Genomic DNA, 22384 nt, shown 5'->3' on the forward strand with positions numbered 1-22384 from the left:
ACTTGGAGAGACATGTATCAGCAGAATTTCAGCCTTTTCTCTCTGTCTCCAGAATGTTTCTACTGTGTTCTCTTAAGGTACCTGTAATTATGTTGTCTCTTTGTATGCTTTTGCTTTTAAATTATCTTGCTGCTGCTGCAAGATACTAATAAAATAAGGTCAGTCATCCGCGGCAGCCTGAGCTATTTTCAGCTCAGCATTGCCACCTCTGAGGATGAAAAAAACAACCTCGGCTCTTCTGCCGCTGCCCCCACAGAGAGATCAGTTGTCGTACGTGTTATACTTCTAAGGAAAGATCATTTAGACCTTTTCACCAAGAACAGGAGGATGTTGGGGCCTCCAGGGTAGCAGGGGCAAGGCGGAAGCGCAGCAGGAGGATGCAAGGCGCTCCTCTGGGTCGCTGTGATGCAGTAAACAAAGGGATTCCCCCAAGGCCTCTGTGCAGTAAACAAGTCAGCTAATTGAGCTTGCCTCACTGGGATGAAAACATCAAGGGCACGCTGAGGAGCTCGTCGGCCAGGTCTCTAAATGCTTTGAGATTATCAAAAGGGTTATCAAATGATAGAGGGAACTCACTGGGGACTAGTTACAGATAGGTAGCCGTGTTGGTCTGCCATAGTCAAAACAAAATAAAAAAATTCCTTCCAGTAGCACCTTAAAGACCAACTAAGTTAGTTCTTGGTATGAGCTTTCGTGTGCATGCACACTTCTTCAGATACCAGAAGAAGAAGTGTGCATGCACACGAAAGCTCATACCAAGAACTAACCTTTCTTTAAGGTGCTACTGGAAGGAATTTTTTTATTTTGTTTTCACTGGGGACTACTATGTAGGGACACAGGTGTCCAAACCCTGTTCTGCTGTGGACTCTGTGTGGAACAGGACATTTTTTGGGTCACAACCTAATGGCTCTTTTGAAAACAAGAACAGTACTGTAACATGTGTAGCATTGTAAGATCTTCAATCTTACTTATTTATTTGAAATATTTGTATACCACTTAATACTTAAGATAGCCTCCATGCAGTTTACAAAATAACAAATGCAATGGGTTGTATACAGAGTTGGTGCTAAGGAAAAAGTTCCGTTAGTGTAAGGAATTTTCTTGCACAATGAGCCTTCTCCTCCCGCACTCTGTGGACCCCCTAAAACTCTTCTGGGTTTTCCTTCAGGCCTCCAGAGCAGATATGGGGATGACCTAGGGAGTTGGGGGAGTCCCTTTGCATGGTCAGGAACCTCTGCACTGTTTTCGGCTAGTGCAAGGATTTAGTTGAATACTGCCCAATATGTATAGATAACAAGCTATAAAACTGCAAAACTTAAATATAGTGCCATATAATAAAACAATACCATCCCACCAAAGCAAAAAATATAGCAACACAATTTGAGACATCTTTAGAGTCAGGAATCCCTTCGTTCCTTAGCCTCCCTACGTCCTGCCTTACAAAGCAGCAATCGCCACACTGGCACAATCGCATCACACCCAGATTCTGCCATAGATCTGCACAAATCATACAACACTGAGTACCGAACAAAAACGTACTTCAGAAACACCAGGAGCTCTCCTCTGTGTTACCACAAGTGGATAAGCACCAAGCCATGGCAAAACAAAATACTGACTCACATCCCTGCACAGACTGACAGCAGCTCTCATGAATTCCCGACAGGGAGTCTCTCCCAGCCCTCCCAAGAGATGCCAAGGATTGAACCCAAGACCTTCTGCTTGCAAGGCAGATGATCTGGCACTGAACTTATGGCACAGAGAGACAGAAAGTCAGTGTGGTGCAGTATTTAGAGCATTGGACTAGGAGAGACCAGCGTTCGAATCCCCACTTGGCTATCACTAAGCTCACTGTGTGTAACTTTGAGCCAGCCCCTGCCTCTCAGACTAACCTCCCTCACAGGGTTGTTGTGGGTGATAAATGAAGATGAGTGGGAGACCTATGAGCCACCTGAGCTCCTTGGATAAAAGCTGGGATATAAATACAATAAATAAATAAACAAATGGCCTGGTAACATTTTTTAAAATGCCCATTTTCATAGTTAACTTGACCTCACCCAACTGCATTGGTTCCTTTTTATTTTTCTCGTTAGGAATCGAGCAGGAGTGGGGTTGGGAGGTGGAAGGGAGATGGTACTCACAACATCATGCTTGATGATCAGGAAGCAGTAAAATTCGTCAAGGGAACAGCGGCTGTATTGTAGAGAATCCAGGGCACCATCTGTTTCCTTCCTTGGTTGAAGTAACGTTTGTACTTGATGATTAAAATGTTAGATGGGTATTTCCTTTGCTTTCCTTTTTGAATTAACCAATGCAGAGCATCGCACCAACTCCTAAAAACATGTTTCATTTCGTTTTTTAGAGAGAGTCACACAGTAAGTGTTCCATTGCTTGGGAACCTGTTTAAAGGTAAAGGTAAAGATAAAGGGCGGGACGCGGGTGGCGCTGTGGGTAAAACCTCAGTGCCTAGGACTTGCTGATCGTATGGTCGGCGGTTCAAATCCCCGCGGCAGGGTGCACTCCCGTCTTTCGATCCCAGCTCCTGCCCACCTAGCAGTTCGAAAGCCCCCCTAAGTGCAAGTAGATAAATAGGTACCACTTTATAGCAGGAAGGTAAACGGCGTTTCTGTGTGCTGCGTTGGTGCTGGTTCACCAGAGCAGCTTCGTCACGCTGGCCACGTGACCCGGAAATGTCTGTGGACAGTGCTGGCTCCTGGCCTCTTAAGTGAGATGAGTGCACAACCCTAGAGTCGGACACGACTGGCCCATACGGGTAGGGGTACCTTTACCTTTAAAGGTAAAGGGACCCTTGACCATTAGGTCCAGTCACGGATGACTCTGGGATTGTGGCGCTCATCTGCTTTACTGGCCGAGGGAGCCGGCGTACAGCTTCTGGTTCATGTGGCCAGCATGACTAAGCCGCTTCTGGCAAACCAGAGCAGTGCACGGAAATGCCGTTGACCTTCCCACCGGAGCAGTACCTATTTATCTACTTGCACTTTGATGTGCTTTCGAATTGCTAGGTTGGCAGGAGCAGGGACTGAGCAATGGGAGCTCACCCTGTCGCGGGGATTCAAACCACCGACCTTCTGATCAGCAGGGGGTCTTTTCCAGCCCCACCTGGAGATGTTGCCAGGGATTGAACCTGGGACCTACTGCATGTGAAGCACATGTCCTACCGCTGAGCTGCATCCCTATCCCCTGGGTTACTATCCCTAAGTAAACAATTGCCACCGCCTCTCTTTTTTTGCATTTGATTTTCTCTGACCACACTTTTTACAGCCCCCTCCACCCAATTTTACACACACACACACACACACACACACACACACACACCTGTATCTCAGCGTAACTCACAAAGTAGACTCTAGCCCATTAAAACACATGGCATAATAAATTGGTTGCTCTTTAAGTTGCCACAAGACTGCTGTTTTTAATCTAAACTTACCTTCTTGTAGCTCAGTGATACAGTACCTGCCTTGCATGCAGAAGGGCCCAGGTTCAGTCCTAGGCATTTACAGGTAGGACTGGGAATGCCCCCTTCTCTGAAACACAGGAGCATGCCTGCCAGTCCTTGCAGAGCAGGGGAAGGGACCTCCGGCCCTCCAGGCCTCTTGATGCAGCCCCCTTTTTTATATATATATATAATATTTATTAACACATTTTTTTTAATACAATACACAAAAATGAATAATATAACATATATCTCAACATAGTTTCACAGCTTCTTTGAACTCCCTCGTGCCTCCCGCTCCTACCTTCATCACAATAATTTTTTTCCAGCAATTTATCACCTTGTTTCTATTCTTGTTATCTATCTTTCCCATGTTACTTCTCTAATTTCAGATACCCTATGTTCAAATTCTTGATGCAGCCCCTGGGCAGGAGATTAAAAGGATGCTGGCCAGGGTGTGAGTCATTCATGAGAATGTTCCTCGCTCTTCTGAGGCAACGGTCTCCTGCGATGACAACTAGCGGACTCAGGGGACAGCCCATGATATCGTGTGCTGTCTTCACCACCCTCTGTAGGGACTTCCGGTCCATGGCTGTCGAACCAGCATACCACACCGTAATACAGTATGAGAGAACACTTTCTATCGTGGACCGATAGAAGGAAATAATCAGTTGCTGTCTAACATTGTTTTTTCACAAGACCCTAAGGAAATGAAGTCTCTGTTGGGCCTTCCTAACCACCTGGGCTGTATTGACCTTCCAAGTAAGGTCTTCACTAAGATGGACTCCCAGGAATTTAAAGGAAGAGATTCTCTCCACACAGCCCCCCCCCCCGGTATACAACGGGGCTAGCTGCCCTCTCTTCCTCCGAAAGTCCAACACCATCTCCTTTGTCTTGCCAATGTTTAGGTGCAGATTGTCCTCTGAGCACCATGCGGATACCTTTTGAACTTCCCCCTGTGCGCAGATTCGTCTCTGCCTGTAATTAAACCCATTATGGTGGTGTCATCAGCAAACTTAATAATTGCAGTAGATGGGTCAGATGAAATGCAATCATATGTATACTGTGAACTGTGAAATAGAGAGTATCAGAAAGGAAAGGACTACGCCAGCTGCAGAAGGTAACTATTTTGCACATATTCCATGGCTACAGAGTAGAAAACATCTCTCTGGCTTAGTGTGAGCTCCTTGTGGTTTTCAGCCCTCTCAAATCCAACTTGTAGTGCCGTGATCGAATGGCAACTTGCAAAAGCCTGAATCTCTCTCTTTGAAGGAAGAGTTAGATGCTCATCTCAGCTGTGGAAGTGAGGTTTTGTCTTGTGGAAAAACCTGAGTTTTAAATATTCTAATTGTCTGCTATAAAACTCTGACTTCCTCCCTGAGGGAGATGAGTGACTTTAGATCATTAACACCGCAAGCCTCCTTGATGATTGCCATACTGTTTGCAAGTGACTTAATCAGGATGGGTTGTCTGACTGCCCCATTTTAATTTTATTGCCCTGATTAAGTTTCCTTAGCTGTTATGTGTTGCTTTTCCAATTCACTTAAACCAGAATCCCCTTCCATTACTCGGTAATACTGGAGCGCCTTGGTGGGTTCAGGCAGCACTTGGTATTTTCACTTGATACCAACTCCCTGATCACAAACCCTGGCTGCATGGAATGAAATCTGTGGGAACCTAAATTAAAATTGCAGAGCTCCAGGGCTGCAAAATACTCCGTTGGTCTTTTGTCTTCCGGCTGCAAATGTATTGGTATTTGGCACACTAATCAAGCTTGCTAAATCATCTTCTGCAACAATGCCCCCAACATTTGTGAGTTTGTTGCTGTCTCCTTTCTTCTGAGTCACTTTTCTGGCATGGGAGGAAAGCCATCAATGAAATCCTATGAAAGAGAAGAATGCAATATTATTTATTATTTATTATGTATTAAACTAGTTAGCCTCCCCCCCTTTTTTCTACAAAAGTAACTTCCAGCACCTGCCTTTACTGCACTCTTTTTGGCAATGGCTTAAAACATTTTTGCTTATGCAAAGCCTATCCAGACACATAGATGTTTATGTGTTTTAATTTACTGTTAATTCTAATTATTTTTATTTTTTTATTGTTTTTAACTGTTCTTTATTGATAACTTTTAATATTTTTTATAAATAACTGAGCAGTTTCACTACAAATAAGTGGTATATGAATTTTGTTAAAGAAATTAAATTAATGCTTTGTAAGGATAAAACTGGAGTATTGTGTGGAGGACCTTTGCTAACCCTGTTCCAGCTCCCTCTGCACAAATCCCACAAACCCCACAAAGGCTTTAAGAGAGAACTTTGCATGTCAATCCCACCTACCAGCACCTGACCAAAGCCCCCTCCATTTACACCCACCTCCTCGCCATTCCCCCCAAGGCTCACCCCGAACCCTTCCCACCCCTTTTGAAGGAGGAGATACTTCACAGAAGGTACTTCATACCTTTCCCAAGCATGCCTGCTGTTCCTCAAGCTGAAGTTGGCTGTGATGACATCTTACATTTTTTATGCTTATAGGAAGATAACAGTTCTTCTCTAACAATGTTTTCCCATAGCAACCAACACCCTCACAGAAGAGCTATTTAAACAACTGTCCCTGGTAGAAGCTCCTTGTAACTGAACCAACAGTGAAGCATTGTTGTTATTTATTACTACTATTACTATTACTATTACTATTACTATTACTATTTCAGTGACTGACTTTTCTACCAAAGGATTCTGGCTATGTCACAGGAACAGCAATGCAAATGCTTTCCATAGCATATCAGTCGCATTTTACAGATGACTGTAATTTTCCAAATGTCAGAGTTATTCTCCTAGAGGAGCAAGCATTCCAACAGGCAAAATAGATTTGCCTCCTTAATATATAACTGTGCTGGCTTTCCACCTCCCTGCCTCTCCCAGTCACACACACATATATCCCAAATGAAATATTTTGTGTGCTATATTATTTAATCAAGGAGGCATGAAGATTCTTAGGAGGGCAACTGGATTCTCGAAAATGAAAAGCGGCCACACTCCTCATTCTGTAAGCTGTTTACTGTGGGGTGGCAGATTTCACAGGCTTTTGCAGGGCACATTCCACCAAAGTATCTGATTGCAGCCTGAAACCAATTCTTGCAGTTGCAAGTCTGTAAAATATTTCTGTTTGGGTCACAAGGCTGTCCTGCATTCTGAAGTTACTCTAGCAACTCTCGTCTAGTACTGTTGGGTGGTTGTAGGATGAGAAGGCTCAGTCCACCTGGGAGGGGTTTAATACAGCAGCTGCTGATGGTGGTGTGGAGTGGGGTGTTTTCTGCAGAAAGCTTTCTACCACTGTATTCTTCTCTGGTGAGAATTTTTCCTTTTTTTAAAAAAAAAGTATTTTGTTTAATAAAATGAATTCAGAGTCGTGGGAAGAGGCAGGCCAGGCGAGTGAAGGGCTGGGTGATTTCCCACCCTCTCTTGCACCACTGTCTCCCAGAACCAGGAGGGGAGTGAAGAGGTAAGAGGAGAGGCAGCTTTCCCATAGGTGCAGTCTCTGGCTGCATGTGCACATCCATCCAGAGGGAGGTACATAAACTGGGGGGGGGAGTGGTCCCCTGTTGCTGCAACTGCTCCATAGAGTGCAGACCTGGGAACAGCTGTCCAGATGCTAAATGGGTGTGCATTGGTATTCGGAGCCATAGAAACTACTGTTAATTGTCCTCTTTTGACAAGAAAGAGTTGGCTATTAGTGGTGTGTGTTCCTTTGGCTGGGGAGCATCCTTGACACTATGTGCTTTTAAATGTGGGAGTAGGGAATCGTCGTTTAATTTTGTTTTTGATATTGCTATGTGCTTTGTGTTTCTGTTCTGTATTTTTTTTTTTTTTTTTGTGACCTGCCTTGAGATCTTCAGGTGAAGGGCTGTATGTTTAAATGTTTAAATGTTTAAATGTTTAAATAAATAAATAAATAAATAAATAAATTTAAACGCTGTTCCATCCAACTTGGTTTTGACCACATTGAGTGGCAGCAGTTTTCCAGGCCAGGGTCTTTTCCCAGCCATACCTAGAGATACCAGGAATTGAACCTGGGTCTTGTTGTTTTTTGCATGCAAAGCACATTTTCTACCTCTGAGCTACAAATACTCCCGAGGAAGATGCCTTAAACTGAGTCCAGCCAGTGATCCAGCTATATCTGCATTGTCTCCACACTGACTGGTGGTGGTTCTCTGGATTGTCTTCTAGCTCTACCTAAAGGTGTCAGGAATTGAAATTGGGATCTTCTCTGTGCAAAACAGGTGCTTTATCAGTGATGTGCAAACTAATAACTAACTAAGGCCCTTCCTCATAACGTAACTAATTGGATACAATACTTGTCAAACTGGTCAGTTTCAAATTTGTAGTTAACCTTTATGTACAAGCTCACAGCTTTTGGGGTGTGCTGAAACTGAAACGTGGTGTTCCCTCCATCCCTTTTAATAATTGAAAACAATGTAAGTGTATACTGTTGCATTGCCCTGTCTTTTTCAGTAAAAATCATTTCCAGCTTGGAATTTGCTTGAATATAACATTTGCACCACATCAGGCATGCTTTATCTATTCCCTTCTTTGTAATCAAATGCTCCCCTTCTGCTGCCTTTGATTATTGGAAGACATTTTGAGAGATAAGGCACATTAGAAAACATTGTCTAATTGTTTTTTAAAACTCAAATGTTTTCTGGAAAATTCACCTTGCTCGCTCTGTGTCAGAAACTGTTTTTGAAAATGTCCACCACTTCCAGAGAGGCTTGCTTCTCAGTGTGAAAAGAGCATGGAATAAACTCCCAAGGCCCCAAATCTTCCTGGCGGCATAGAATGGCTTTGGAGCACAGGCATAACCTTTGAGGTGAACCCGGTAGCACATCTAGTCCTTTAGCAGAAAGCACCTTTCCCACTCCCTGCTTTTTAACAGGACAGCAGCAGGGCTGAGGTTCAGGTTGTAACACAATACCTTAATTCACTGGATGCTAAGAGGAGCAAATGCTAATGACTCCTCAAAGGTACTTGGCATTTATGTTCACTAAAAACATTCACTCTCTCCTTAATGGGCCATGACTTCAAACTGGGACTTTTACAAGTCTCCTGTGCTACTCAGGATGGAGATGGGAGCCCACCTGATTATGCCTGCAAGGAAGTGCCGCTGCTTTCCCCTTGAGTCCATACGCTTGACCTTGAAAACAGGAATCAATGAGTGTGCAAAGAAATGCATTGTGTCACTGTGCATTTCCACTGGGTATAGTAAGATACAGAGTTGTGCCATCATGTATTAATTATGAAAGGCAGAAAATGAGCTGTGGCAAGAGGTTGCTTTTTTCTGTTTGCTGCAAGTAACTCTTCTGCAGAGTTATGCAGCCACTTCCCTCAATTTAATTTTGATATATGTGCCAGATTGGAAGCACAGCTTTAGTGAGTCGTAGGTTGTCTTTAAATATTACTAGCCTCCTTGAATCCCAGCTTGGGAGAAAGACAGGATATAAATGCATTAAACAAACAGACAAGAGAACGTAAACCAGAAAGACCAAGAGACAGAGGAAGCCTGTTGATTTGCTTTCTTACACTTGTAAATCAGGTGTGGAGAACCTTTAGCCCTCCGGAAATTCCTGGACTCCCATTTCCCATCATCCCTGGCCACTGGCCATGCTTGCACAGGTTTGTGGGGGTTGTAGTTCAGCTGCATCTGGAGGGTGGCCAAAGGTTTGCCACTCCTGCACTAAATGAGCTGTAAATGCAACACATCACAACAAATCCTGACATTCCCTTCAGCAAAGAGTTAGCATGCTCGTCTCACGGCGCACAGCAGATGTTCCTCATGTACCCAAAAATAAAAATAAAAATATCCATCTACACAGCTCAAGGGCTCCCAGTGTTCATTTGCTCCTTAGAGATAGTATCCTGGTCCTCAAATTAAACCTTTCCTTTCCTTTGTTGTTCTATCTTGTCTGCTTGGCTCGTAACACCGGCATTTGTTAACTTGGAAAAATCCATCTGTATACTTTCCTTAAAAGCCATTTCTACACCAGAGATTCCCATGCCTTTGCTAAGGGGGCCTTTGGCTGGGAGAGAAGCAATTTCTACTGGAGAGTCTCTGCTCCTTTTCAAAATGATTGGTGCTTTTCTCTGGACCCACTGGTGCCTCCCCCACCCCACCCCTGCCCCACAGCCTCCATCCTTCTCTCTTTATCTAACCCAGGGATTGTCAACCTGGTCCCTGCCGCCCACTAGTGGGCGGTAGGGGGGTTCTATGGCACAAGCTGAATCCTCCTTCCATCGAGCACTGGGGGGCGGTAAGGAAATTTTACCATCAAGAAAGATGCATTAGTGGGCGGTAGGTATAAAAAGGTTGACTACCACTGATCTAACCCCTGAATCAACTTTCTGCCATCGCAGACAACCCCCAGGCTGTAGAGTGAAAAGGTTAAAAGAATTTGAGAGCTATGATGAGATGCACGCTGAATGCATTGATCCTGCCAAAGGATTTGTTTCCCTTTCTGTGTTAACCGCTTATTGATTGTCACAATGACCTTTGTGATTTTTTGTTGGCCTCTTTCCTACCACAGAGTCTTGGTTGGGTCTTCTTTGCGCAGACCCGGCTCTCCTACCCAAACACAGAGAGAAGGCAGCAGCTCAGGGGTAAAGCACCTGCTTCGCATGCAGAATTTCACAAGTTCAATCTCTGGCATCTCTGGGTAGGCTGGAAAGACGGCTTGAAACCCCAGGGAGCCACTGCCAGTCCGTGTAGGCAATGCTAACATCAGTGGGCAGCTTCCTGTACTACACCAAGTGAGACCACTGGTCCATCTCTCCCTTTATTGTCTACACCAGGGCTAGGGAGCCTGTGGCCCACCAGATGTTGGACTGCAGCTCCCATAATCCTCAGCCACAGGTCCCCATACCTGGTCTACACTGACTGGCAGCAGCTCCCAAGGGTTTTGGACAGGAGCTTTTCCCCAGCTGTCTTTGGAGACACCAGGAGTTGAATCTGGGGCTCCTACACATAACACTTGTGCTCTGTCACTGTGCTATGTCCTTTCCTCCGTGCTCACGGGGAAAAGAAAATGGCGGCTGCGTCCATGCGATGAGGAGCTCTGACCACACAATAAAATTGTTGCTGTGAGAGCCAGCAGCTGGAGCACTTGGAGTTCTGAATGCAGGAAAGACTGTTCGTGGCCTGTGGGGTGTTTTCTTCCCCTCACAGTAATGCCTGGGAAGGCGGTGAGGGAAAACTGAAAGAGGGACACTGGCGAAGCCACCCAGCAGACCTCAAGGCTGAGCTGGGTGTTACCAACATGGCTACACAGGGAACATCTGGAAAAAGAAATGTATGAAACAGGATGTTGAAGTGTTCTGTGTTGTTTTCACAAGATGGTGCCGGGAATACATGGGGAGGAGACATGGCGAGGCCGTCGCTTGTGTGCCTCTTGAGGTGCTGATGGGAGTTGTTGTCCAAAACATCAGGAGGACGCCATGTTGGCTGAGCCTGGCCTAATCCAACTGCTGTGAGGATAAATTGAGAGAGTCCCATGTGGGCTGCCCTTAGCTCTTTGGAGGGAAGTTCAAATAAGTGAATTTCTTTGACTCATACCCAGTGGGAGGTTAAAATACGTAGGGGTTTGCCTGATACGCTTTCGAACCTCACCTGCTGGCTTTCTGCCTTGGTTAGCTAGCTGTCTGCCAGCCGCTTCTCAGGAATGTAACTTGCCCCTTTTCTATGCATTTTCTCCTGTATTTCTGAAATACCTTCCACAGCTGCCTCTCCTTCTGATCTGCTTCTTCTGTTAAAGCTCATCCAAGCTCGGTTTTCTGTGGAACAGTGACATCTTGAGGTGTGTCCAAGCATTGGAGAAATGGGTGGGAAAGGCTAGAAATATTAAACGTGATTATTTGCCATTTTACTATGGTGGTCTCTAGGGCTTGCTCAGCTGTGATATCAGAGCTCACAGAATTATGCCCCTTCCCTTAGGAGATCCTGGGTTTATTGCTTGTGCTGAATTAACAATTGGTCAAGGATGGGAAAATCTCTGGTTCTCCAGATGCTTCTGAACTGCAGCTTCCATCATCCCATGCCATTGGCCATGCTGCCTAGGGCTGATGGGAGCTGGAGTTCAACCATGCCTGGCAGGTCAAAGGTTAGTAGAGTGTGGGCACAGTGGAGTTGTGCCAAAGCCTTCGTGGAAAGTGGGCTTTGAGAAAGGAATTTGAGAATTAACAATGTGCAGGTGTTTTGGAAGGCTGTTGTCAGGGAACTGCCATTGGCTCAGGGGCGAGAGGGGAAAAGGTGGGTGGATTACAGAGAGCCCCCAAAGATTGTGGGAAGCAGCACCTCCTCAGCGGAGGAGAGTAACCACGCCTCCAGTGGAGAGGAGCTTCAGGGCTCGGAGGAGGCGAGGCGGTGCCAGGACTCTTTGCCTGAGCAAAGCGGGGAGGAGAGAGGTCCCCGTTACCCAAGCCTTCCTTGCGCAGTAGGCTTTCACCCAGAGAGGGGAGGCACAGACTGGGGGTCAAGAAACTACTCTGCTGGGGAAGATTTAAGGACCGCCCACTCTCAGATCCTGCCAGTGAATGAGCAAGACATGGAATAGAGGCACTCTGTATTCTAAAGGTTTTTTTTTGCACCAATAAGAAAGCTTTAGAACAGACTAAGGAGGCATATTGCCTGATTGCTCTCGAGCAACCACCTCTAACAGCTGTCAACAATACTATGAATGTCAGGTCAAAGCTGCTGGAGCGTTCTGCTGCTGCAGAACATGGTGGCGGGGGGGGGGGGGGGCAAACTACCACCAGCATATAACACCTTGCCTCTGGAATTTGTGCTGCCTGTCCATTTAACACATTGGGCCAAGTTCAAGGTGTTGGTACTAACATAAGCCCCTTGGCCTTATCTCTCATACGTCCTGTCTGCAGGAGAACCTCTCCTGCAAGTTCTGAAGGTCTCAGAAGCTCACTCTGCAGTAACTCAGGGCAGGGCTTTTAGCGTGGCTGCACCTGTTCTGCGGAATAGCGTTCTGTGCCTAGCGTTCTTGAGCAGAGCTGAGGAAGCTATTAGCAGTGAATCTGAAACTCAAGCCTCTCCCTGCAAAAATCTGCAGTGTCTCAGAAACCAGTTTTCCCACCCCAGGGTGGGTGCAGCCAGGTGCTGACCACAAGGGTCTTGCCATATTATTCCCAGTTCTGCTCTTTGCCTGCCCAGTGCTGTTCAAAGCAACAGCTGTTCCTCTCCCGCAGTTCTCCTTGACAACTGAATACATATGTTTGCAGCCTGCATAGCTGGTCCCTGGAGCAGCAATCCAGACCTACTTCGGTGCAAGTTCTGCAAGGCAAGTGACTCACCCTTCGCAAGCAGACTGGGAAGTGGGGGGTGGGGTGGGGTCAGAATCTGTGCAATTGCTGCAGGGCTGTTGATTTTTTGTTTGTTTTTTACACAAACTTTGGACTTTGGACTAAACATCATGAAGATTCCGCCTTCAAAACTTGATTTGTGTTTGCTGTGCTGCCTGTAGAACTGTTCTCTTCTGTTCCATTTCGTTTCTTCTTGGGAGTTTTTGTTTTTTTTAAGTGTGTCACTAAAAGATGCATATTTGATGGGGAGGGGAGCCTGTGCTGCTCCTTGAGGCATGTGATACATTATTATTCATGGCACACACAAGTACCGTTCTCAACCACATGCGTATGGTGCAGGGATGATGGGCCTCAGGTCAAGGGTCCAGATTAGACCCTCCAGAATTCTCTTTAGGGTGTCTTTAGGGTACCACAAAACTCTCTTTTTTTGCCTTTCCCTCTTTTCAGACCTCTTCCTCTGGACCCTGTTGTCAGGAGTTGGAGTCAGGCGGAGGTCAGCAATAAAACAATAAATGTCAGGCTTCAGGGAATTCACTTCCTGTGTCAGTGAAGTGAACTCTTTATCCAAGGGAACAAAATCGTAACTCTTCCCTGTAGGTCTTGCCCCAATGAAGGTCCCTGCCTTTCCACTGCTCTGTCAGCCTCTGCACGTTCAGGGGGAGGGGAGCTGGCCGTAGCAGGAGGAGGAGACTCACTGAATTCTTCAGCAGCCTGCCTCCTCTCTGTCTCCTGGCCCTCCTCCTCTCTTGCCTATGATTCTGCACTGCTCTCTGCTGCAGCTGCTTCCTGCTCACTAAACCCTGTTGCCTCTTCAGCTTCTGACACCTTCTCCTCCCAGTCTGGTCCCTCTTCTCGCTCTGACCATGCATCGTCGACCCACCACCAATCCCCTGGCTCTGATCCTTCTTCCCCTGGAGGTTCCCTTGGGGGTTTCCAAGCTGGTGCCTCCCACCACTCCTCTGCATCCAACCAGTTCCTCCAGCACCTCGGATTTGGCAGATGGTAGACCAGGATTACCTTTTCAACAAAGGAACCAAAGAGGAAAAAAAAGCTCTTGTTCTTGTAGTCGGATAAAGTGCCATACACTAATATGATTGTAAAATCTCTCTTTGCCTTCCCTCTTCAGAAACTTCTACTACATCACGATCCTCCGGGACCCGGTGTCTCGGTACTTGAGCGAATGGAGGCATGTCCAAAGAGGAGCAACCTGGAAAGCATCATTGCATGTCTGCGACGGGAGATCACCAACTTCCGAAGAGCTGCCCAGCTGTTACTCGGGGGATGACTGGTCTGGCTGCTCCTTGCAGGAGTTCATGGACTGCCCGTACAATCTTGCCAACAACCGCCAGGTCCGCATGCTGGCTGACCTCAGCCTGGTGGGATGCTACAATTTGTCCGTCATGCCAGAAGAGCAGCGGAACAAGGTTCTTCTGGACAGTGCCAAGGAGAACCTGAAGCGGATGGCTTTCTTTGGCCTGACGGAGTTTCAGAGGAAGACTCAGTACCTCTTTGAGAAGACGTTTAACATGGTCTTCATCTCCCCGTTCACGCAGTACAATAGCACACGAGCCTCCAGTGTGGACATTGACGAAGAGACCCAGAAGCACATAGAGGCTCTCAATTTTTTAGACATGGAGCTGTATGAATATGCAAAAGATCTTTTCCTGCAACGTTATCAGTATATGAGGCAGAAGGAGCACCAGGAGGCGAGGCGGAAGCGCCAGGAGCAACGGAAGATCTGGAGAGCTAAGCAGGTCCACAGCAAGGAGCAGAGCAGCACAAATGCAACAACTGACTACATCGGGAGTGTGGAGCAGTGGCGATAATAACAGGGGGCGAGGTGTGTTTTTAGGGAGATCCAGATTTGAAAAGCCAGGGCACGGTTGCAAAATAGAGAGGAAGGACGAAGCAGCCAAGTAAATTTGTGCTCCTTTGAGGGTGGGGAACGGATATAAGGCTTCTGGCCTGTGGCCTTTGCCAATGCTTTGTGCATTAAATGTCGTGCCCAGTGTGGGTTAACCTCACCTCTATGTGTCTCAGATCTGTCCCTTTCTAAAAACAACAAACCATGCTGGCCTGTTTAAGCAGCAATTTTTCGGAAATGATTGCTTGGGCAAAACCAAACATAAAAACTGATTGACATGGTTAAAGCTGAAAAAGTTGGGGAACTTTTTATTTTAATTTTTTTTGAGGTGGGGAAAGTATGCTTTTGATGGGCAGGGCATGAGCTGTGGGTTGCCCATCCACCCATTTTGTCTTGCAGGGCTGGGGACTCTGTGGCCTTACAGATAGTCAAGACTACAATTCCCAACATCCTTCACCCATTGGGCCGTGAAAGCTGGTGGGAGTTGGAGTGCAAAGAGACATGGAGGGTGACAGATGTTCCCTGATCTGTAGCCTTCCGGGGAAATCCCCAACACTGTTCTTTTCAGACCAACTCAGCCCCTTATCTCCAGGATGAAAGCATTTTCAGCTTGGCATTAGCCATCAGAGTGACGGTCTGTTCAGTTTGGTAGCAGACGTTTTAATAAGGACAGCGGTGGCCATAGTGAGCCCCACTGAATACTGTCGTTTGGGGGCCACATTTCTGCTCCACGTCATAAGATCTCATCATATGAGGTTGGACAGAAGAACATTGAGGTCCTTTCCAACTGTACAGTTCTACAATTCTTTGTTATACAAGGTCTGTGGAGCCTGCCTCCAAAGGTAGTTTGGGATGTTTGGGGCAAATAAAACACCCATTTCCCAGAGTTTGTGAGTTCAAGGCATGATAATCACGATTGTGCTTTGCTAGGTGGCTTCCACATGGGAAACACACAACCAGAATGAAGCATCCCATTGGAATATCTCTCACCCACCCTCCGTTATTTTATTTTATTTCATGAATGTATTTTCATAGGCCAACTGCTTTTAGCACATACCAAATATGAATTCTGATTAACGGGGTGTCTGAAGAAGAAAATACATTGGCTTTTTAACAAAGAATAGAAGGGTTTTGTCTATAATTATTTATAACTCATTTTTAAAAATCTTCCTACTGCTGTTAATGAATTTTAAGCTTGTTTCATTTCATGTTCAATTGGAGTTGAGAATATTCTCTCAATGATCTGGAGGACATTTAGACTAGCTTAATACAACAACAGGAACATACTGTTACAGAATTACTTTGTGCAATTGAATTGGAATCCATTTTGAAGATGTGGGGATGGGGAGAGAGGCAACTCTTGTATTCCTGTCCAGTTTCAACAACTCTCCTTTCACATATTTATCTAGCAGGATTTGATCATTTTGTAGATTGCTGCCCAGAACGTTTTCGATCGAAGCTGTATTTTTAAAAAGAATTTATTAGCAATGGGAGGGGATATGCCTGGACTGGTGGTTTGCTTTTGATCTGCTCTTTCTAGTATGATGCAGAATCTGAGCTCTCATTTTTGTAATATTTGTGAGCCCATCAAGGAGTCCTAGGGGGTCTCCCATCCAGACACCTGCTAGACCCAGACCTGCTTAGCTCCAGCCTCGGGTGCCTTCAGACTGTGACTTAGGGCCTCGTGGTCCTTCTGAGGCGCAAAGAGTTGAGAAAGGGAGAGAGGGCTGAGCCACAGACTTTGAAGTAGCCATATTTCTTACATTTGGTGCCAGCTCAACACCAGAATTACTCTTCTGCCGCCACTTGAAATGCTTCCCCTGTTCTAACAAGGGAAAGTCACATGCAGAAGACAGCCTGAGTATGGATCTTCTTTGCTGGTTTGCGAACAAGTGCTTACAGGTACCTAAAGCAGGTAATAAGCATATGAAATTGCCTTATACTGAGTCTGATTATTCGTTCATCTAGCCCAGAGTTTTCTGCTCTGATGGATTGTGGCTTCCCACAGAATCTGCCTGGCCACTATGTGAACAGGATGCTAGACTAAAAGTGTCGTTTGTCTGATCTAGCAGGGCTTTTCTCGCGTTCTCTTGGGGTCTTTCCCAGCCCTACTGCTTGAGATAGGCAGTGGTTTTTAATGGTGATGGAACCTGTTACCTTTCCTCTTCCTCTGTGTGGAGAAGGGCTATATCTCAGTGGTGGAGCACATTCTCTACATGCCAAAGACCTTTGAACATAGGGAGGTCAAAGGGATTAATCTTTGATGCTCTGAAGAAAACTGCCCTTCATGCCGGAGACTAGGCAGTTTTCGGACATGGTGAGTGACTTGGAGCAAAGGACCTCCATCGTGCCCAAACACCACAGAATAGTCCTGTGAGTTAGTCCTCAGGGCGTTAGGTCAGCTAAACCTCCCCTTTTAAAATTACTTTTGAGACTGTGATGAATTACGACTGAAGGGATCTGTGTGCCCCCTGAAACTTTCACACTGAATGCAAACCGACTGCTATCATAAGAAGAGGCAATTATTAACGATTAACAGAGTGGAAACGAAACAAAAAGCATGTTTTAATTGTCTGCAATGAAGAAAGATTATAAATAAATAAGGGTCTCTGCTTGTTAAGAATTTTGATTTTACATTGTTTTTAACTCTCCATCCCTTTTGAGGAAGTGCTAGCCACAAAAGTCAAACTAAGCTCTCCAACTGTGTGTAAGAATGTACTTAGTTAAGGAGACAGACGCAATTTTTTAAGACAGTCTGTTAAGGTGGAGAGTGAGTTCTTAATTAGACCAATGGCACTCAGTATGGAGAAAATACTGTTGAACACCCCATTGACTGTTGGTATCATGCAGCAATTATTGGATGAGCAATCAAAAGAGCTCAGAACTGAGATAAATAAAATGGTGAATGAAAATGTTTCAGAGAAAGGTCAGATTAAAGGAGACATGGAACTTTTGGGAAATAATACTGATAAAAATTTGCCAGAACATGAAAGTGGAATGGTGAAGTGGGAAGCAGCAGATGATGAAATGGCACTCAGTATGGAGAAAATACTGTTGAACACCCCATTGACTGTTGGTATCATGCAGCAATTATTGGATGAGCAATCAAAAGAGCTCAGAACTGAGATAAATAAAATGGTGAATGAAAATGTTTCAGAGAAAGGTCAGATTAAAGGAGACATGGAACTTTTGGGAAATAATACTGATAAAAATTTGCCAGAACATGAAAGTGGAATGGTGAAGTGGGAAGCAGCAGATGATGAAATGGGCCTTCAAACTGGTGCCTGGAGGAGTGAAACAGTCAAGCAATGGAGTTGTGATTCTGGACGACTGGAATGAAACCATTGGCGGAGAGATTAAGAAACATTCTGAGATGGCAGAGATAAGAGTCTACAATTTGAAATGAATTCAAAGGGGGAAACTATCAAGCTTCTGGTGATGCACTTGGAAAAAGAATGGAAGAAGTGGAAATGCTTTACATTAGTAGGATGCCTCGAAATGAAAGAAGTTCTTCTTTTTCTCCTGCTAAACTAGGATGGAAAATTAATGAATTAATGAATATTAATGAAATTAATATTAATGAATATATAATAAGTAACTATGGATTGATATTTTAGTATACGATCACAACGGAGAGATTCCTCTATGAATAGAGATTAATGATTTATTGTTTTTTAACTGTGGAAGGGTTGCTGGAATTCCTTGGAGATAAATTCATCATACCGGATTGAAGTCTTGATTTTCAATGATAATAACAATGGGAGAGCCCCCTTTAGACTTTGTGTGGAAGGGGAAATGATTGAACTTGAGGTCTGGGGTTGAAGATTGGGAAAACACCATCTAACAGAACACGGAGCAGCTGGATATTATCATGGAATACAGCTAGATACCATCCTGAACACTCAGAATATTTTAAAACAATATTTACATATATATATAATTGACAGGCAAAGAATAAGAAGTTTTCTTTATTTCTTTTCTCTTTTCTCTCTTTTCATCTTTTTATTATCTTTATCTTCCTCTCTTCTTTTTCTTTTATCTACTTTGTTTTTCTTTATGTTTTGTTCTGTCCTTTGATGTCCTCTACTCTGGGTTAATGAGGGTGATGGCTGACTGGTGGAGGACCTGCGTGAGAGGCAAGGAAAGGAAGATCTCTCAGAGAGAGAAAAGGAAGCTCCCAGGTGAAAGCTAGGAGGGTCTGCCCCCTTTTGTTTGAGCCGAGGGTTAGGAGGGTCTACTTTTGTATTCTCCCCCTCCCCTTTCTCTTTTCCTTTCCTTTTTTCTTTCGTCGTTTTTATTTGGATTTGGGGTTTTTTTTAATTGTATTGTAAGATGAAAAGTTTTAATTTTAAAAAATATGCAAAAAAGAAATTCCAGCGAAGTTGCTGCCATTCATTGTGGACAATACTGCCCTCTGACTCAGAATAAGGCAACTTCCTATGTGCCACTGAGCTCGCCTGCCTCCTCTTCCAAATTAGATGATACTAATGTGTTACAACTAGGTCTGGGATCCCTGAGTTGGAGGATGATCAGGTTTGTTTAACGTGACAAGTCTGCATGTTCCTGCACCTACAAAACTTGGGACCGTTGTCAGATATGCTTCTGCCTACCACTTACATGTGAAGTTTCTCCTAGGGAGCAATGTTTTCCAAGGGACTATAGATGACCGTAGGTCTCTAAGCCAGCCACTTTTTGCATCTTGTAAGACATTTGCATCTTAAGAGTGGGCCACTGATTGCGTTTAAAAACAGCCACCATAAGTTTCCCAAATGTCTACCAGCACCCATCTAACTCTGGCTGACTGGGGCTGGTGAGAGTTGTCAGCCAAAACCTCTGGACCGCACAAGGTTGGCAAAGGCTGTGCTAGAACTTTAGGATTGTTAGGAGAAGATACAATTTAGTTGCATTTTCTCTGTTGCTGGGGGACCAGCTGGGAGGCAAGGAACTGGACAATTTAACATGCTTGGACAAGGCAAATCTCTATGCAAAAATTTTGTGAATATGATGGTGATAGAAGAACAGGCTCTTCTACTTGATAGTCTAATGAGAACTGATGTTAATTTTGGTCTATGCACTCAGTAGCTGATTTTTCTTTTAATGCCCTGGGTTTACTTAGCTTAACCTTCCATCTGATCTGCAGGGCTGGAGGCACCTGGGGATGATGTTTCCTTATTTCATGCATACTAAATCTTAACTGGGCTCCTTTTGCACTATATGCCATTTATATGTGAGATTAATCCAGTAAGGCTGGGGGCTCAGCCTATATGAGAGGCTTCACCAAAATAGACATTGCAACAACAATGCTACCCACGTCTTCCTGCTTCACAGAGCAGCCCTAGCCATGTCTGCTCAGAATTAACTTGCGTTGAGTTTAATGGAGCCCATGCCCAGGACGTGGCTGTAGGGTTGAAGCCTACCTTGTCCAAAGCTTATTGCATCAGGCAATCTTTCAGAGGCCTAGTGGGTTTGCTAAACTTCAAAAATTTAAGAGTGGGGAGGGAAAAGCCAGCACCGGCAAAATGCAAAGAATGAGTGTTTAAAATGCCAGTCTGGCATTTCCAGTGGAATTCCTTGGTTTTCACAGGGAGGGACAATGCGCTCTTGAAACCAGAGGGGGCTGCCTGTGTTGGGTGTCAGTTTGAAGCACCCTGCCTGATGTAGGAGATGCAACCTCGTTTTTATGCTGTGCTCTGCATGGTTTACAAAATAATAAAATACTAAACCCTTTCCTTTACTTTGTGTATACTGTTTGTTGTATATAAGGGATGTGTGCATATAAGGATTCAATTTTGTCATAACCACGCGGATTCAGTTGCTTTCCACTATAGGCTGCTATCTTGCTGTGTAGTTTTATGATGACAAAAAGGGGGTATGGGAAGGAAAGGAGTTCCGTTGACTTTGATTGTGTAATTTAACAATAGAGTTGATAAAATAAACATTAATTGCAGTCTTTTGTTGTGGGTTGATTATTGAAACGACTCCGTCTGGCTCTGGGGCTGTGTTCCCGAATCCGCTTTTCTAATCTCACAGCCTTCTTTCAAGGAGGTTCATGTTCTTTTCTGTGCTCAAAAGAATCAAAAGGAGCTTTGCTCTGAACTAACAAATGGAAACCCACCAAAGGGGTGGGTGGGTGGAGGGAGAATGATGGCATCCAACACAGGAAACTGCCATATACCAAGTCAGACCATGGCTTAGCTCAGTCCTGTCTAAAGCAGGGTTGGGAATTGTTTGTGACTCCCCAGATGTTGCCAGAGTCCAAATATGGCCTCCACATTGCTCAGAGGACACTGCTTCCCATCTCTGGATGCAAATTTAACACCTTTGCAAGGAGCCCCACCTGGAGACACTGTCCTATTCCACTTTTTGGTGTGCCTCCATCTATAATCCAAAGTCTGGGGAAACTGTATGAGGGCACTCCTGACAAATTCCTGACTTTAGGAAGTGGACCAAGCAAGGGTGGCATTAGAAGATGGCTCAGCAGTGTGCCATGCTTAATTCCACCCCCACCCCACCCCGCTTGCATGGCAGTTTGATACCCAGTAAACAACAGTGCTAATGAGGTCCCAGCCTCCTGACACCTTAATTTTCACAGAGGTTAGACATTGCTTGATTGCTTGTTTGTTTACATAGGCCTCTTCCATACTGCTCCTGAAAATCCACTTTTTCCAAATCCATTTTGTGCATTGTAGCCTTCTGTGGTTCCATACCAATGGGGGTTGTTTGCTGTTCTTGCATTCTGTTGTGCAAGGGCCATAGGTTCTGCCTATTTCAGATCCTGAGTCATGTTGCTCTTTGGAGAAAAACAACACCCATGGACCCTTCCCAAACAGCCCATGAAACCCAATGATCTTTCTATTACTATTTCTGGCAGAAATGAGAACATGTGCACTCTGTTTGTAGGAGACAGACTGAGGAGTAAATCTGTAAAGATTTAAACTACCTATCCCACATGTGTGGGAGAATTACAAGAGAAAACAGGTTGTGAAAACAGGCTTTTTAGAAGAGTAAAACACTTGATGTTTTGTAGCTTACTAAAGCTTAGGAACAAGGTAATTACACCTTTTTATCCCTTTATTTGTAGTCTGCTGACCTCCCCCTCTTCACTCCCATTGAAGAGAATAAACCATGCATTTTTAGTAAGATAAACAAAAAAAGTTTACTTACATTTCAATGCAGACAGCAAATACAATGCAGGTAAAATAACTTCTCAGGAACAAAATGCAAGGGTTGGATTGCAAAATAGGTTTTGTGTGTCTGGAGCCCCTAGACACATATCTGATCAGTTTGGAAGCATAGTGGCGATAGTTTCCTCAGAGGCCGGAGGAAGTATAAAAAAAAATATCTCCTTGTTACAGTATTCCCTCCCAGAGGAGGCAGGGGAAGTAACCATACCGTGGGTCCTATAAAATACAATAATTTTAAGAACTCTCTGTGTACTAGCCCTGTGCTTGTCTAGCAAAAGAGACATTTGTGATTTGGCTGCAAAGGGACTTCTTCCCAGGTAAATGTGTTCCTCCCTGCCCCTCACCCACCCCCTGCCTTTTGCATGTCAGTGCCCAGTGGAGGGGCATGGGCAGTGGCACAAAGGAGGAGTTAAGAGACAAGAGGAATGGAATAACCAAAAGCACATGATATTGCAAACCCATGTTACATGGCACAGCGACATGTGATGGATTTAGCAAGACAAGATTTTGCCTTGTCATCGGTCACCCG

General features: G+C 44.8%; 1 protein-coding gene across 1 annotated transcript in view; it reads left to right on the plus strand.

Moving 5' to 3' along the window:
- HS6ST2 (heparan sulfate 6-O-sulfotransferase 2) overlaps window positions 1-20621 on the plus strand; it is a 147936-nt gene extending 127315 nt beyond the window's left edge. Inside the window, exon 2 of the mRNA XM_081846809.1 lies at window positions 13934-20621. Within this exon, the coding sequence (XP_081702935.1) occupies window positions 13934-14633 (700 nt within the window). The 3' untranslated portion in view covers window positions 14634-20621. The remainder of the gene's footprint in view (window positions 1-13933) is intronic.
- The last annotated feature ends 1763 nt before the right edge of the window (window positions 20622-22384 follow it).

Source organism: Podarcis erhardii (genome assembly GCF_964252035.2).
Source record: "Podarcis erhardii genome assembly, chromosome: Z".
Classification (NCBI taxonomy): Eukaryota; Metazoa; Chordata; class Lepidosauria; order Squamata; family Lacertidae; genus Podarcis; species Podarcis erhardii.